At 32.4% G+C, this 16,539-nt stretch overlaps 1 protein-coding gene across 4 annotated transcripts in view; it reads left to right on the top strand.

Annotated features, from left to right (window-relative positions):
* Nucleotides 1–2,030: 2,030 nt before the first annotated feature.
* Nucleotides 2,031–16,539, top strand: part of LOC124393669 (adhesion G protein-coupled receptor F5-like) — a 57,779-nt gene continuing 43,270 nt past the window's right edge. Inside the window, exons 1-19 of one of the 4 annotated variants that reach the window (XM_046861630.1) lie at nt 2,031–2,208; nt 4,663–4,766; nt 5,075–5,123; nt 5,244–5,399; nt 5,652–5,825; nt 6,083–6,115; nt 6,582–6,716; nt 7,534–7,707; nt 7,964–7,996; nt 8,621–8,641; nt 10,083–10,103; nt 11,547–11,567; nt 13,400–13,414; nt 14,413–14,519; nt 14,716–14,780; nt 14,901–15,037; nt 15,146–15,331; nt 15,764–15,961; nt 16,082–16,234. In XM_046861630.1, coding sequence (XP_046717586.1) covers nt 2,142–2,208; nt 4,663–4,766; nt 5,075–5,123; nt 5,244–5,399; nt 5,652–5,825; nt 6,083–6,115; nt 6,582–6,716; nt 7,534–7,707; nt 7,964–7,996; nt 8,621–8,641; nt 10,083–10,103; nt 11,547–11,567; nt 13,400–13,414; nt 14,413–14,519; nt 14,716–14,780; nt 14,901–15,037; nt 15,146–15,331; nt 15,764–15,961; nt 16,082–16,234 — 1,849 coding nt within the window. In that variant the 5' untranslated portion in view covers nt 2,031–2,141. The remainder of the gene's footprint in view (nt 2,209–4,662; nt 4,767–5,074; nt 5,124–5,243; nt 5,400–5,651; nt 5,826–6,082; nt 6,116–6,581; nt 6,717–7,533; nt 7,708–7,963; nt 7,997–8,620; nt 8,642–10,082; nt 10,104–11,546; nt 11,568–13,399; nt 13,415–14,412; nt 14,520–14,715; nt 14,781–14,900; nt 15,038–15,145; nt 15,332–15,763; nt 15,962–16,081; nt 16,235–16,539) is intronic. The other 3 variants (XM_046861631.1, XM_046861632.1, XM_046861633.1) reach the window with 3 other exon arrangements.

Genomic DNA, 16,539 nt, shown 5'->3' with positions numbered 1-16,539 from the left:
TATCTTTGAATATTATAATTGTGTAAAGAGTAAACCTTTTTTTTAATTTTTTTTATTAACTAATATATTGGGTATCTTTAAAAAGATAATCCTGCAATTGGAATGATTTTACATGCAAAACCTAACAATTAAAAAAAAGAAACTGGTTATACAATATATTGCATACTAGAAATTAATGTAAATTAATTTGAAAACAGTTCAATATTTTGGTTGAACTTATATTTTTTTACATTGAATGATTTCTGACTTAAACTGGTAAATCATGTTATATAATTCTTATCTATCTATCTATCTATCTATCTATCTATCTATCTATCTATCTATCTATCTATCTATCTATCTATCTATCTATCTATCTATCTATATATATATATATATATTTTTTTTTTACTTGTGGAACCAGGAAGTGTGAGCAATCATTAAGCTACATGTGGATCTCTGTATACTTTAATATTATGTACATTACTTTTTGTATAGCTATATTAATAAGCTTGGTGAATTTTGGTAGACTGTAAAAAGTATTTTTATTTAAAAATGGCAGTAAATGCTTGATTGACAGAGTTCTTGTTCAACTTGCAGTCACTGAGTTGGCCAAGAATTCTGTCTACCAAAGCATTCAACAGATAAATGTGGGGCCATCTGTCCAACAGCTAAACTGAGTCATGCAACAAGACATTGATCCCAAGCACACACACAAATCTACAACAAAATGGCTGAAAAAGAACAGAATCGAGGTGTTGCATTGACCCAGTCAAAATCCAGAACTCAACCTCAAAGTCTGGATTTAAAACCTCAAGATAGCTGTCCAAAAACAAATGCCTGCAAACCTCAATAATCAAGTGACCCAAAATTCCCTTACAGTGATGTGAGAAACTGATAAAGTCACACAGAACACAATTACTTCAAGTTATTGTTGCTAAAGCTGGTTTTACAAACTTCTGAATCAGAAGATGTACTTAGAGTTTCACACATGGTTTGTCTGTTTCATTTTTTTTTTTTTTTTTATAAAAAATAAATGATGACTGTAATATGTCATGTGCTGTTGTTCATATGTAGTTTCTGTCTGTTTTTGGAATTTGCTCAGTAGCTCTTGTGTTTTACACAGAGGCACCAGAGAGAAACCAGCTGGAGTCCCAAACCTACCTGAGCACCATGGCATATAAAGGTAAGTTATATATCTTTTAAACTTTTATAAAAGAATGTAGCAGTACTATCTTTTAGAAATAAATTGTGTTACAAAGGAATGATTTGCAATTAGATGTGCTTATTTGCATAGAAGGAAACACGTCAGACTTGTTGAGATTGTAGAAAGCAAAAGTGTTATGTTCTATTCGTCAGGAAATCAGAACCTGAGTTTCTTTTGCTGTTTCGACCTGCTATCAAGTCTACAGTTAATCTGATCAGATGTATCACCAGAAACAGTCCGAATTATTCTTTAGGAGAAGCTTTGTTCACTGAAGTTGAGACTTTTAAAACTTTGCATCCTATAATAAAAGCAAATCATGAAGCATTATGATAGCTGAATAAAAAAAGGTGTTAATCTCTTTAGTTACCATCATGAAGTGGAAATAATCGTGATTATGAGATGAAATAGAGAAATAAGAAATAAAAATACAGCATTATTCTGTCCATATAGTGTAAAAATTGTGTTCATTGCTCTAGTACATTTCAAAAGACTTGTTGAATCTCTACCTAGGCACACTAATGGCTGGTTCTGGTTTTAAATGGTGGCTGAAAAACCTTTAAGTTGTTTTGTCTTTGAAGATGTCACCGGTCTGCATTGTTCTATCCTGTTTGCTGTTACAAAATTATTATTTACAAGAATTACATGCATACTTAACGAATTTAACATATTCTTTGTGCGTGTGTGTGTGTGTGTGTGTGTGTGTTATGGTTCCAAGAAGCCATGTATAATATCTGGCAAACAACCAAAAATGACAAAAATATGTTTGAGATACAGTTTCTACCTGGTGTAGAGATTGCATAACATTAGGAGTGGAGCAAAGAAACCGCCATCACTCATGACTCATGTTAAGAAGCTCAAACCCATAGTTCACGTCATCCTTTATCAGGTTTTTATATAAAAATTATAGTTTATAGACAGTATGTCCCATTATGCTGTTGTTCTGCTTGAATAGTAGATGGCTCTTAGTACAGGTATGCTGCAAAACAAGGTTAAAAACAATATGCCTTATCCACAAGTGACAGGTGAGTAAACACAAATTATTACATTGTGTACTTAGAACTATGGGACTTAAGTTCTGATTGAGATGCTTCTCTACTGACTTTGACATGTCTAATTCATGGTCATTGTTTTTACTAAATGTGGTTTTGGCTTTTAACAAAAAAACAAACAAACAGCCACATCATTGAAACAACATATGATGAAGCGAAATTGTTGAAGTAAAAGCTTTCCCTATTGAAAGGATGTTTTTTAGTCTTAATCTTTTGGTCTAGTTTTTATTCAGACTTGTTCTTGACTTGCTATTTTTTCTTCTTTGTTTTTCATGATCCTGACCTATTTTTCTCATGATCTCGATGATGCTGCCTCTAGAACATGCTTTAATGCCGAATACACAGAAAAATAAGTACAGATCACGAGGAAACAATGTTTATGTCAAGATCATGAGAACATTAAGTTGTGATAACAAGAAAACAATGATATTTTTTTCTGTCATGATCATGACACAACAACTCGTTATAATGAGATCATGAGAAAACAAGACAGAGAAAAATATATTTTAATCCCTCTTAGGACTTCAGTACTTTTTAGGACTTCCATAATAAATGTACCTAAATAGTAACTCATATAATGCAGTTTCTCAAAGTCAGTATGTTCTTGTTAGGAAGGGTGTCCTGCATGTCAGTTGCAAAACAGGAATTATTATCATATGGAGTATGAGGAAATATAAAATAATTATTACATGCTACTGTACTCATCACACTATTGAAAAAAAAGTGCTTGATTTTGTGTAAATGCCAGAAAGTAGTATAAACAATTTTGACCCAGATTTGGATTTTTTTTTATATACAGTATCACTTTCCTTTTTAGCTTCATCATGGTCACTGATTTGTTTTTGTAGTGATTGAAAAACACTTTTTTTTTTATATATAGTACAGACTTCAATAATACATGCTCCTTTTTCACCTGTCTGCTTTTAGTTGGACTTTCTTTAAGATTTTAATATGTTAAGGTTTGAAGTTTAAACTGTGGTATAAACGAGATTTGCTGATGTAGTTTTGACATGTATACATGACAAAGGTTAATTCAGTTTATGGTACATTATTTAAAGTCTGTAGATCATTTACAAGTAAATTAAAAGTAAACCATAAGTGTGGTCTCTAAAATTGGACACAAAAAACATATCTACTGATTTTAAAAATAAATTTAGATTCATCTGATAAAGTGCAGATCTGATGTGCTGATATGCAGGGAGCGGTGACTAAAACTACCGGTTCCTTTCTGACAGTGTTCCAGCATGACCTGTTTAAAAGGTTCGGTTTAACATTCAGAGCAATGTGCTGACTGTTGGGTTTTACTTTTGCCTTTCTTACTATCTTTAATTATACCTGTAATTGACTGAAGAGTTTGAGGGAGGTGGAGAGACAATTTTGGATTAGTAATAATCATGCAATTGCAGTTAAAATTCAGGTAAAACCAAACCGACATCCGATCCCTATTACGCAATTCAAGGTGGAATAGACAAATGATAAAACTTGTACAAAACCGGAAAACAAAACACAAACTTATCTTAGATACAAATAGAAAGGCTCATAAATGCAATAAAAAAGAAAGCAATACTTCACAATGAGCTAATGAAAGCCAGGTTTACTTCAACAGTAAGTAAATTAGGATCTAATGAATATCAGGTAAGAGTTCTACTGGTCCAAGAATTGCCTTGCGTTTGAGTAATAAGTCTCCCTCGTGGTATGGGGAATTATTGTAAGGTGAGATCATGATAATCGACTGTTATTGTCAATTCCAAGACCAGGATTAGCGAAATTAAGTAAAAACAGTGTATTAAGGATAATATGGATGTGTATTGAATTCAAATGAATGCAGGACAACAAATAAACGTAGGTTAATTCACAGTTTAATAGATCATTAATTGTTTGTAACTATGATGCTTTAGATATGGTACATACTTTCTAACTGCTCAGTGAGCCTCTAACACTAGTGAGCATTTAGGTCATGATAATACATTGGCCAAATGTTTTGCCCTCTCAATCTAGAAAGAATTTTAGGTTATGATGGTACGAGATTAATAATAATCTGTGTTAACTTCAATGTGATTGCTGTGCTGATGTACAAGAACTTTGGTGCTGTGCTACCACATGCAGACCACTTTGTCCATGCAGTCAATTCTGATGGAATCATTCTTAATAAGGTCAAATGTTTTTTTTTATGGAAAATACTTCAACATACACGCAGTCTATGCTCCAGCTTGTCATGTCCAGACATCAGTAGATAAACAATCTTTTAAAGAATTGAATGGATGAGCAGCTTTAGAAACAATGATGCTGGGAGGTTGGAATGGACCTAAAAATGAAATAAAACAGCTACTGATGTAAATAATATTTTATATGTTTGTTAAATTAATTTCTTAAAAAAAAATTTATAAACATGTATAAATCTTTTTTTAACTTTACTTTATTTTACAGTGATAAGATCGGAAAATTTCCTGAGATTTCTTGCCATCTTGCTTATTTACATGCAAATGGCGAGATCACAAGAATTTCTGGAAATTTCAGACAGAATTGTAGAGGTAATATTTCAAAACTTCTTGTCACACATGGTCAAGTTGCAAAAGAGTCTAAATAATCAGCAGAATTAAGAAGGTACTGAAAATAATTTAATGTGTAAAAGCTATTAAAGAAACATTTAAACTGATTTATTTATCCATTTTTAATTGTTTGTTACTATCTAAATTCTAAAGTAAAATCTAGAAAGTAAAATAAGATATTTTTATTGTAAATTTTAAGAGAATTTTTAATCTAAAAATGATTATTACGGCAACAATTATTATGCAACGTTATGCCTAATTATGATCTTTTTCCCACCAATAAAATTCAGTTTGGTTACACAGAGGGACAAACGAATCATTTAAAGGAAAAACGAGATGGTAAATACAATTTAATTAAAGTTATGTTTACACAGCCTGCTTTAAGATTATGAAATATTTAACTTTTATATTCTTTTAAACTTGTCACCTTAATAACCAAATCACGTGATTTTTTTCCAGTGAACACAGTGAATACCAATATGACACAATACATGATAATCGTAGAGGTGAATGTGTCACAAGCAATTTATGACCAAATCAGATTATCACTGCAGTCCATGACTTCTTTTAAAATTGACAACACCACAGAAATCAACAGCTTTAATATTACAACAGGTAAAATATGTGTCTGAATCTACGTTATATGTTTCATGCTGTAAGATATTTTACACTATGCTAAATGTACCAATCCCAGCTGGGTTTAGATTACATGATATTCTCCCTTCTTTCATTATCATTGTACATTGTACAAGTACTGTGAGCATAATGTGACATACTCATAACTTATGTTTTTAAAGACTGCATTACGAACACATCCAACACAACAAATTACAAATACAAATGAATTATTATTTTTTGATTCTACAGTGTGCAGTTTGAATAATACTGAATATCAGTGCAGGTGTGAGGATCAGTATTTCTGGCCATGTGAAAAGTGCACAAAATATGGGTCTTGTAATAATGACACCAGATCCTCATGTGGCTGCATCAACGCTTTCCCAAATGATGGACAATTCTGCCAACCAAACACTGAGTTGATGAGTAAGTATAAATTACCACAGGAAACATAAACCTGACAAATTTTAGATAACATTTCTTTTTATTACTATACAATGACAACCATTAACTGTCAAATTCATTTTAATATGAGAAGTTTTTGTATTGATAGAATTAAATACTTTGGTGCATTTAACTTACACAAATCTGAACAAAACTGTTTTTAATTCCTAATGGAAAAAGTTTCAGTGGGTTAAATACAATGTATATTTAATTTTTAATCATGACATTTTGTTTTATAGATTCTTCTACATGCATATCCACAACAACTCCAGGTAAAATTACACTTGCATTTCCCCTCATTATCTTATTATAATCACACAGCAAGACACCAGTCAGTGTAGAGCGTGAGCTCTGTTTTGAATTTGTTTTAGCTGCCGCTTGGTGTATCTACTTATCACCAACATACAGTTCAGCTTCAGATCAACAGCAGGCAGAACATTTTGATACTTAAATAAATATGAAGGGAAATACATTTGTGCTTTTACTCAAGTGAAGATTTAAAGGGATACTTTTACTGATTTTATTTAGTGTATCTTTACTTTATCTTAAGTACATGGTTTGTGTACTTCGTCCACCACTGGTAAAACTACATGTCCAGCAGTAGCATACACAGCTAAACCTCTCCCAGTATCTACCATAAAATGTGCAGTTCTGACCAGTGTTCTTCATTACTTTTATTGTTGTTGTGTTATTTAAAATGTTTTTATTTAATTATACAATATTTACCTTTTTTTTCAGCTAATTATCTGATGGAAGTTGAGATTGATGCATTAGATATAATAGTCCTGAATCAATTAAGGGTCGAATTGACAAGATTTAGTTTCCCCATAACAAAAAGTAATGTCGAGTTTGTGGAACTTAACATCACTACAGGTAACTGACTTTTCAGTTTCTCACAGTCACATTGTGTTAGAAATGATAAGATTCCACTTTTAATAGAGTCATACAGAATATTACTGATATTGTTCTCCTGTGTTTTTAATGACCTTAATCTAAAATATTATCATGAAATTTAAATGCAATGAGTGTCGGAAAATTTAGGGTTTTTGTTTAAGTCACTGGGTGGTGCTGACAAAATAAAAAGTTCTCTATGATTGTATGCAGAAATGGGCATGAAGTTGGAGAGTAAACATTTTTGAATGTAAAATAATAGCAGATCCTACAGTGTGTGTGCAAGCAGGAATTTGGAAATTATGAAATGCTTGTTTTTGTTTATTAAATTTGCACTGTAAAATATCTGATCACAAAATCAAAGAAAAGGCAATAAATAGATTTTCAACTCATTTGGAAATGGTAGGAAAAAAAAACAAGTCTAACTCTGCTGTTAACTTACTCTAGTGATTTATTATTTTGTCAAAAGGTCACTACATTAAAAGTAAAGTTTTTTTATTTTCTCGCAAGATTCACACCTGACATTAAACAGTTTAGACATTAAAACCTCTTTTATTCATTATGTCGCCACCCAGTGGTCAATAAATCAAACAAATGTATTATATCCATAAATAGCTCAAAAAATAAACCCATCGCTTATATTTGTTTTTTGCTTTTTATAACTGCATACACTATACAGTATCCTAAACATGCAAATGACCTTCATTTAATTATTTCTCAGATTCAATTAAAATATATATTTTAAAATCACAGAATTATTTTATTAATATTTGATCCCAGCATGATTTTCTATTCACAGTGTGCAGTTTAAATAATACTAAATATCAGTGCAAGTGTGAGGATCAGTATTTCTGGCCATGTGAAAAGTGCACAAAATATGGGTCTTGTAATAACATCACCAGTTCCTCATGTGGCTGCATCAACACTTTCCCAAATGATGGATACTTCTGCCAGCCAACCAATGAGTTATTGAGTAAGTATGAATTACCACAGAAAACATAAGCCTGACAAATTTTGAATAATTTTATACTTTTTACTATACAATTGCAACAATTATCTGTCAAATTCATTTTAATTTAGAAGTTTTTGCATTGATCAAATTAAATACTTAGGTCATTTAAATCTACACAAATCTGAACAAACATGTTTTTAATTCCTAATGAAAAAAAATGTGAGTGGGTTAAATACAATGTATATTTAATTTTTAATCATGACATTTTGTTTTATAGATTCTTCTACATGCATATCCACAACAACTCCAGGTAAAAACACATTTACACTTGCATTTCCGCTCATTATCTTATTATAAGCACACAGCAAGACACCAGTCAGTGTAGAGCGTGAGCTCTGTTTTGAATTTGTTTTAGCTGCCGCTTGGTGTATCTACTTATCACCAACATACAGTTCAGCTTCAGATCAACAGCAGGCAGAACATTCTGATAGTAATAAATGATGGAAGAATCTCCTGACTCGAACTCGCCACAACACCAGTGTCCATATTTGTGTGAATTTTTGGAAGTAGTTAAAAAGAAGGTTTTGGGCTTGTGATTATTTTATTAGATTTCAGTGTTTGACTCATTAATATCATTCTTTAAATAGATGGGTTTGCTAAGAGTAACATTAGAGTCTTTTCACATAAACTGAGTTGATAAAGCAAAGATTCTTGTAAAAAAAAAGATAATAGGAACATTATAGCCATAATAAAAGTGAGTTCTTCACTTCTTCCATCTTTTATATTGTTCCTAAACATCTGGAACTTATACATTTTTAAACATGCCTTAGTTGATTTCAAAATAATGTGTAACAGCATGGAGTTGAATTATTTATTTGTATTTATCTTTTTCTGTCTATGCTCTTCTTTGGCTTCTCCACAAAATGACATGCAGTTTCATCAACAACACCACCAGGTAAAGATTCAATGACTGTGTGTGTTCAGCATATAGATGTGTAATATGTCTTTTGGATTTGGATCATAAATTAGTGTTTTTAAAGCTGTTGCATGTGAAATGTAGAAATGTTGCCCTTTCTAAAAGAACCATGCAGTTAAACTCTACTCCTAAAGATCAGTAATGGGTAGGTTTTCTGGACTTCCTTCACAAACACAGTGGTAGACAGTAACAAAGTGAATGCAATTCGATTCTGTACTTAAGTAGCTTTTCACTTATCTGTACTTTACTGAATTATTCCATTTGGGGAGACTTTTATTTTAACTTCACTACATTTTATAGTAAAAAAAAAATTACTTTTTACTGAACTGCATTTTGTACAATCAGTCGTTCCTTTTTTATTTATTAGTGGAAAAAACTCAACTGTTTAAGCACACAGCAAGGCACCAATCAGGGTAGAGCACATTCTCTGTTTTGAACTTGTTGATAGTATCTACTCATCTCCAACACACAGTTCAGCTTCAGTTCAACAGCAGGTAGAACATTTTGATAGTATTAAATGATGGAAGAATCTCCTGACTCGAACTTGCCACAACACCTGTGGCCTTATTTGCGTGAATTTTTGGAAGTACCGTAATTTCCGGACTATTAAGCCGCACCCACTGAATTATACAAAGATTTTTATTTTGAACATGAATAAGCCGCACCTGTCTATAATGAAACTAATAAACTTTACACAGGCTTTAACGAAAAACAGTGCCTGTTACACGACTTGTGTCTAAACAGTAGCCTACCAAGAAAGTCATTGTTCACTGTCTTCCTTCTTCCTTTCACAACAATTTCTCTCGGGAGTTTATCTTTTGGCATCGTCGTGCGTTTAAAAATCACCATCGGTAAAGCTTTTCTCCCGATGCCGTGCAGCTCAGAACACAATTTCATTGGTCTAATGTTATGGGTCTCAGTTTTTTGGCTTTGAAGCTTGTAAAACCGGGAAAAACCCCGAAAAAATCCATAAATTAGCCGCTTTGTTGTTTAAGCCGCGGGGTTCAAAGCGTGCTAAAAAAGTAGCGGCTTATAGTCCGGAAAATACGGTAGTTAAAAAGAAGGTTTTGGGCTCTTGATTATTTTATTAGATTTCAATCAGTGTCTGACTCATTAATATCATTCTTTATTTAGATCAGTTTGCTAAGAGTAACATAAGAGTCTTTTCACATGAACTGAGTTGATAAAGCAAAGATTCTTGTCAAAAAAAAAAAATAGGAACATTATAGCCATAATAAATCAGAGTTCTTTACTTCTTCCATCCGTTATATTGTTCTTAAACATCTGGAACTTATACATTTTTAAACATGCCTTAGTTGATTTCAAAATAATGTGTAACAGCATGGAGTTGAATTATTTATTTGTATTTATCTTTTTCTGTCTATGCTCTTCTTTGGCTTCTCCACAAAATGACATGCAGTTTCATCAACAACACCACCAGGTAAAGATTCAATGACTGTGTGTGTTCAGCATATAGATGTGTAATATGTCTTTTGGATTTGGATCATAAATTAGTGTTTTTAAAGCTGTTGCATGTGAAATGTAGAAATGTTGCCCTTTCTAAAAGAACCATGCAGTTAAACCCTACTCCTAAAGATCAGTAATGGGTAGGTTTTCTGGACTTCCTCCACAAACCCAGTGGTGGACAATAACAAAGTAAATGCAATTCGATTCTGTACTTAAGTAGCTTTTCACGTTTCTGTACTTTCCTGAATTATTCCATTTGGGGTGACTTTTACTTTAACTTCACTACATTTTAAAGTAAAAAAAAAATTACTTTTTACTGAACTGCATTTTCTACAATCAGTCGTTCCTTTTTTATTTATTAGTGGAAAAAACTCAACTGTTCAAGCACACAGCAAGGCACCAATCAGGGTAGAGCACATTCTCTGTTTTGAACTTGTTGATAGTATCTACTCATCTCCAACACACAGTTCAGCTTCAGTTCAACAGCAGGTAGAACATTTTGATAGTATTAAATGATGGAAGAATCTCCTGACTCGAACTTGCCACAACACCTGTGGCCTTATTTGCGTGAATTTTTGGAAGTACCGTAATTTCCGGACTATTAAGCCGCACCCACTGAATTATACAAAGATTTTTATTTTGAACATGAATAAGCCGCACCTGTCTATAATTAAACTAATAAACTTTACACAGGCTTTAACGAAAAACAGTGCCTGTTACACGACTTGTGTCTAAACAGTAGCCTACCAAGAAAGTCATTGTTCACTGTCTTCCTTCTTCCTTTCACAACAATTTCTCTCGGGAGTTTATCTTTTGGCATCGTCGTGCGTTTAAAAATCACCATCGGTAAAGCTTTTCTCCCGATGCCGTGCAGCTCAGAACACAATTTCATTGGTCTAATGTTATGGGTCTCAGTTTTTTGGCTTTGAAGCTTGTAAAACCGGGAAAAACCCCGAAAAAATCCATAAATTAGCCGCTTTGTTGTTTAAGCCGCGGGGTTCAAAGCGTGCTAAAAAAGTAGCGGCTTATAGTCCGGAAAATACGGTAGTTAAAAAGAAGGTTTTGGGCTCTTGATTATTTTATTAGATTTCAATCAGTGTCTGACTCATTAATATCATTCTTTATTTAGATCAGTTTGCTAAGAGTAACATAAGAGTCTTTTCACATGAACTGAGTTGATAAAGCAAAGATTCTTGTCAAAAAAAAAAAATAGGAACATTATAGCCATAATAAATCAGAGTTCTTTACTTCTTCCATCCGTTATATTGTTCTTAAACATCTGAGATCTTATACATTTTTAAACATGCCTTAGTTGATTTCATAATAATGTGTAACAGCATTAAGTTAAATTATTTTTTTTGTATTTGTCTTTTTCTGTCTATGCTCTTCTTTGACTTCTCCACAAAATGACATGCAGTTCCATCAACACCACCACCAGGTAAAGATTCAATGACTGTGTGTGTGTGTGTGTGTGTGTGTGTGTGTGTGTGTGTGTGTGTGTGTGTGTGTGCAGCATATAAATGTGTAATATGTATTGGAGATGGATCATAAATTAGTGTTTTTAAAGCTGTTGCATGTGAAATGTAGAAATGTTGCCCGCTCTAAAAGAACCATGCAGTTAAACTCTACTCCTGAAGATCAGTAAGGGGTAGGTTTTCTGGACTTCCTCCACAAACCCAGTGGTGGACAATAACAAAGTAAATGCAATTCGATTCTGTACTTAAGTAGCTTTTTCACGTATCTGTACTTTACTGAATTATTCCATTTGGGGAAACTTTTACTTCACTACATTTTAAAGTATAATATATTACTTTTTACTCAACTGCATTTTGTATAATCAGTCGTTCCTTTTTTATTTATGAGTGGAAAAAAACGTGTGTGTGTGTGTGTGTGTGTGTGTGTGTGTGTGTGTGTGTGTGTGTGTGTGTGTGTGTGTGCAGCATATAGATGTGTAATATGTCTTTTGGAGATTAATCATAAATTAGTCTTTTTAAGGGGTAGGTTTTCTGGACTTCCTTCACAAACACAGTGGTAGACAGTAACAAAGTGAATGCAATTCGATTCTGTACTTAAGTAGCTTTTCACGTTTCTGTACTTTCCTGAATTATTCCATTTGGGGTGACTTTTACTTTAACTTCACTACATTTTATAGTAAAAAAAAAATTACTTTTTACTGAACTGCATTTTCTACAATCAGTCGTTCCTTTTTTATTTATTAGTGGAAAAAACTCAACTGTTCAAGCACACAGCAAGGCACCAATCAGGGTAGAGCACATTCTCTGTTTTGAACTTGTTGATAGTATCTACTCATCTCCAACACACAGTTCAGCTTCAGTTCAACAGCAGGTAGAACATTTTGATAGTAATAAATGATGGAAGAATCTCCTGACTCGAACTTGCCACAACACCTGTGGCCTTATTTGCGTGAATTTTTGGAAGTACCGTAATTTCCGGACTATTAAGCCGCACCCACTGAATTATACAAAGATTTTTATTTTGAACATGAATAAGCCGCACCTGTCTATAATGAAACTAATAAACTTTACACAGGCTTTAACGAAAAACAGTGCCTCTTACACGACTTGTGTCTAAACAGTAGCCCACCAAGAAAGTCATTGTTCACTGTCTTCCTTCTTCCTTTCACAACAATTTCTCTTGGGAGTTTATCTTTTGGCATCGTCGTGCGTTTAAAAATCACCATCGGTAAAGCTTTTCTCCCGATGCCGTGCAGCTCAGAACACAATTTCATTGGTCTAATGTTATGGGTCTCAGTTTTTGGCTTTGAAGCTTGTCAAACTGGGAAAAACCCCGAAAAAATCCATAAATTAGCCGCTTTGTTGTTTAAGCCGCGGGGTTCAAAGCGTGGGAAAAAAGTAGTGGCTTATAGTCCGGAAAATACGGTAGTTAAAAAGAAGGTTTTGGGCTCTTGATTATTTTATTAGATTTCAATCAGTGTTTGACTCATTAATATCATTCTTTATTTAGATCAGTTTGCTAAGAGTAACATAAGAGTCTTTTCACATGAACTGAGTTGATAAAGCAAAGATTCTTGTCAAAAAAGATAATAGGAATATTATAGCCATAATAAATCAGAGTTCTTTACTTCTTCCATCCGTTATTTTGTTCTTAAACATCTGAGATCTTATACGTTTTTAAAATGCCTTAGTTGATTTGATAATAATGTGTAACACCATTAAGTTAAATAATTTTTTTGCATTTGTCTTTTTCTGTCTATGCTCTTCTTTTGATTCTCCACAAAATTACATGCAGTTCCATCAACACCAGGTAAATATTTATTGACAGTGTGTGTGTGTGTGTGTGTGTGTGTGTGTGTGTGTGTGTGTGTGTGTGTGTGTGTGTGTGTGTGCGGCATATAAATGCGTAATATGTGTTTTGAAGATGGATCATAAATTAGTCTTTTTAAAGCTGTTGTATGTAAGATTTAGAAATGTTTCCCTCTCTAAAATAACCATGCAATTAAACTCTACACCTGAAGATCAGTAATGGGTATGTTTTCTGAACTTTCTCCACAAACCCAGTGGTGGACAGTAACAAAGTAACTGCAATTCAATACTGTACTTATGCAGCTTTTCATGTATCTGTACTTTCCTGAATTATTCCATTTGGGGAAACATTTTCTTTATGTTCACCACAATAAAAAGTCAAAAATCTAACTTTTTACTCAACAGCATTTAGTAAAATCAGTTGTTCCTTTTGAGTCATGTATGGGAAAAAACTTTACTGGTCAAACACACAGCAAGGCACCAATCATGGTAGAGCACATTCTCTGTTTTGAACTTATTCATGGTATCTACTCGTCACCAACATGCAGTTTAGCATCAGTTCAACATCAAGCAGAACATATTGATAGTAATAAATGATAGAAGAAACTCCTGACATGAACTTGCCACAAAACCTGCAACCATATGTGCATAATTTTTTGAAGTAGTTGAAAAGGGTTCATGATAATTGAAATAGATTTCAATCAGTGTTTGACTCCTTAACATCATTCTGATAATAGATTGGTCCATTAAGAGTAACATCAGAGTCTTTTCAAATAAACTAAGATGAATTTCGAAAACGTCTTGTTAAAAAAGAAGATATTAGGAACATTATAGCCATAATAAATTATAGCACTTTGGATTCTTAAGTAAATATGAAGGCAAATACATTTCTGCTTTTACTCAGGTGAAGGTTTGAAGGAAGCACTTTTACTGAAGTTTTTTAGTTTTAAAAAAAAAAGTAATTGTTGTAATTGTATTTTATTGATATATATTTTACAGATTCAACTTTAAGTTTTGCAATAACAATAAATGGAATATTTGATGTCGAACTCACTGACAAAACTACTGCAACATACAAAGACTATGATTCAAAAATAAGGAAATCAGTAAGTGTTGTACAATATAATTTAATGCAATAATGATTACCAATATAATACTAATACTAAATTATTATTATGATTATTATATTATTATTATTATTATTATTATTATTATTATTATTATTATTATTATTATTATTATCATCAAAAATAGTAGATAGTAACATACTGTATATACTTCCATTCTGAAATTCTTTCTTAGGTTGATAGCAGCTTCAGGAATGTTTTTGGCTATGTGAATAACTCTGCAAGCGTGACTGGCTTCAGGTGATGTTACTTTTTATAATCTGCAATAATTTAAAATAAATATTTTTATTAAATCAAAGCCTAAATTGTTGTATTATTTGAAAAAGAATGTTTTCAATTATTGTTTCATGGTTTAAACAGATCTGGCAGCATCATTGTAGACTTCACTATTCAAACAACAAATTCCAACCTGAATTTGTCATCAGTGAGCCAAACCCTTGTTAAAAATCTCCGTGATCAGGGATTCTCTGTGAACGATAATGCACTCAGCCAAAGTGGTAAGAGCTTGTTAACTATATAAAGCTCCATTAATAATGTTGTACAAATTTACAATTTTGCTACATTTTGGAAAAAGTTTAATTTATGTATTTGGCTCTTAATTTCAGTGAACGGTGGACTATACAACATGACTGGCTATATATATCCTGGGAAAGATCTCCTACTGACCTGCAGTCCTCCAGAGAGTAACAGCATAAACTGGTACTTTGGTGACATTAATCTACAGTCATCAAACCAATATGAAATTATTCAAAATAAACTCAATGTGAAGGATGCAAGTGACAGTGTAAGTGGTAAGTCTGAGATAATTCTGTTAAATCTGCATACAGTAGTCAGAAATAATGTGTAAGTATATATGTACTGTAACAAGAGGCAACTTTACATTATGATTTTAAAATAAACCTGTTCATGTAAATGTCAATGTCTTTTGACAGTAATTAAAACTAAATATTGTTTTGCAACAAACTTTAACCACCAACAAACTTCATCCATTTCTCAACACACAATATAAGGCTGAACATATAGAGTACTATGCATACGGAAATTAAAACATTTCTAATAAAAAATAATGTATCACTAGAAAGAAAAAAATTATATATGTATTTTTCATAATAAGTGTATAGTTTCAAAAAGCAAATTGTCTGGTAAGATTTACTGAGCACTGAGGAAAATCTGCCACAATTCGTCTCCAGATTTTGATTAGTGCACCTTCTATGTTTTCTCAGGTCAGTACAAATGCATCACAACAGTAAATTCTCTGCCCTATATTATCTGGCAAAATATTCAAATTGAGCCATACCCCGATATCCAAGTGACCAGCAACAAAGTTGAAAAATGTTCGGATGCAACAATCACACTGCAGTGTTGTGTTCAGAAGAGCTACCAGGTGCAATGGAGCTCAGAATGTAGCAAAACTTCAACAGGTAACATGCAGCTCTTTTCTTTTCTTTTCTTTTCTTTTCTTAAATGACAATGAATATTATGAGGAATGATAATTTGGTTGACTTTTTCACCAAATCTTGACATTTAATTGTGTTGCACAGACCCCCAGACAGGCTGTGAATTATGTGACTATATAGTTAAAGAAACAGATTGCAACAAAATTGAACAAGAAATACAGTTCACATGTCGACTCAATACTTCAATCGCCAAAACTATCAACCCAAAGACCACCATAATAAATGTAAAAAACCAACGTGAGTAACCAGCTATTTTTGTTAATTATTTTCTTCCCAAATCAGTATCAAACATAGGAAAGTGCACCTTAAACAAAAATTTTAATAAAGGATTATTATTTATAATTATAATATATTTATGACATATAAGCAATATCTCAATTTGTCATTTTCTGTTCAAAGTAAATAAATGTTGTTTATAAAATATAAGGATGATTATATCTTTTCAGCTATGCATCCTTCAATTATATACAATTTTATTTTAAGTTTTATCCTGGAAAAAAACATATACATGGGGAAAATATTTATTTACTATATTAAATCTT

The sequence above is a fragment of the Silurus meridionalis genome, chromosome 11, assembly GCF_014805685.1.
Source record: "Silurus meridionalis isolate SWU-2019-XX chromosome 11, ASM1480568v1, whole genome shotgun sequence".
Classification (NCBI taxonomy): domain Eukaryota; kingdom Metazoa; phylum Chordata; class Actinopteri; order Siluriformes; family Siluridae; genus Silurus; species Silurus meridionalis.
The sequence above is the reverse complement of the archived record's forward strand: the minus strand, read 5'-3'. Positions and strand labels throughout refer to the sequence as shown.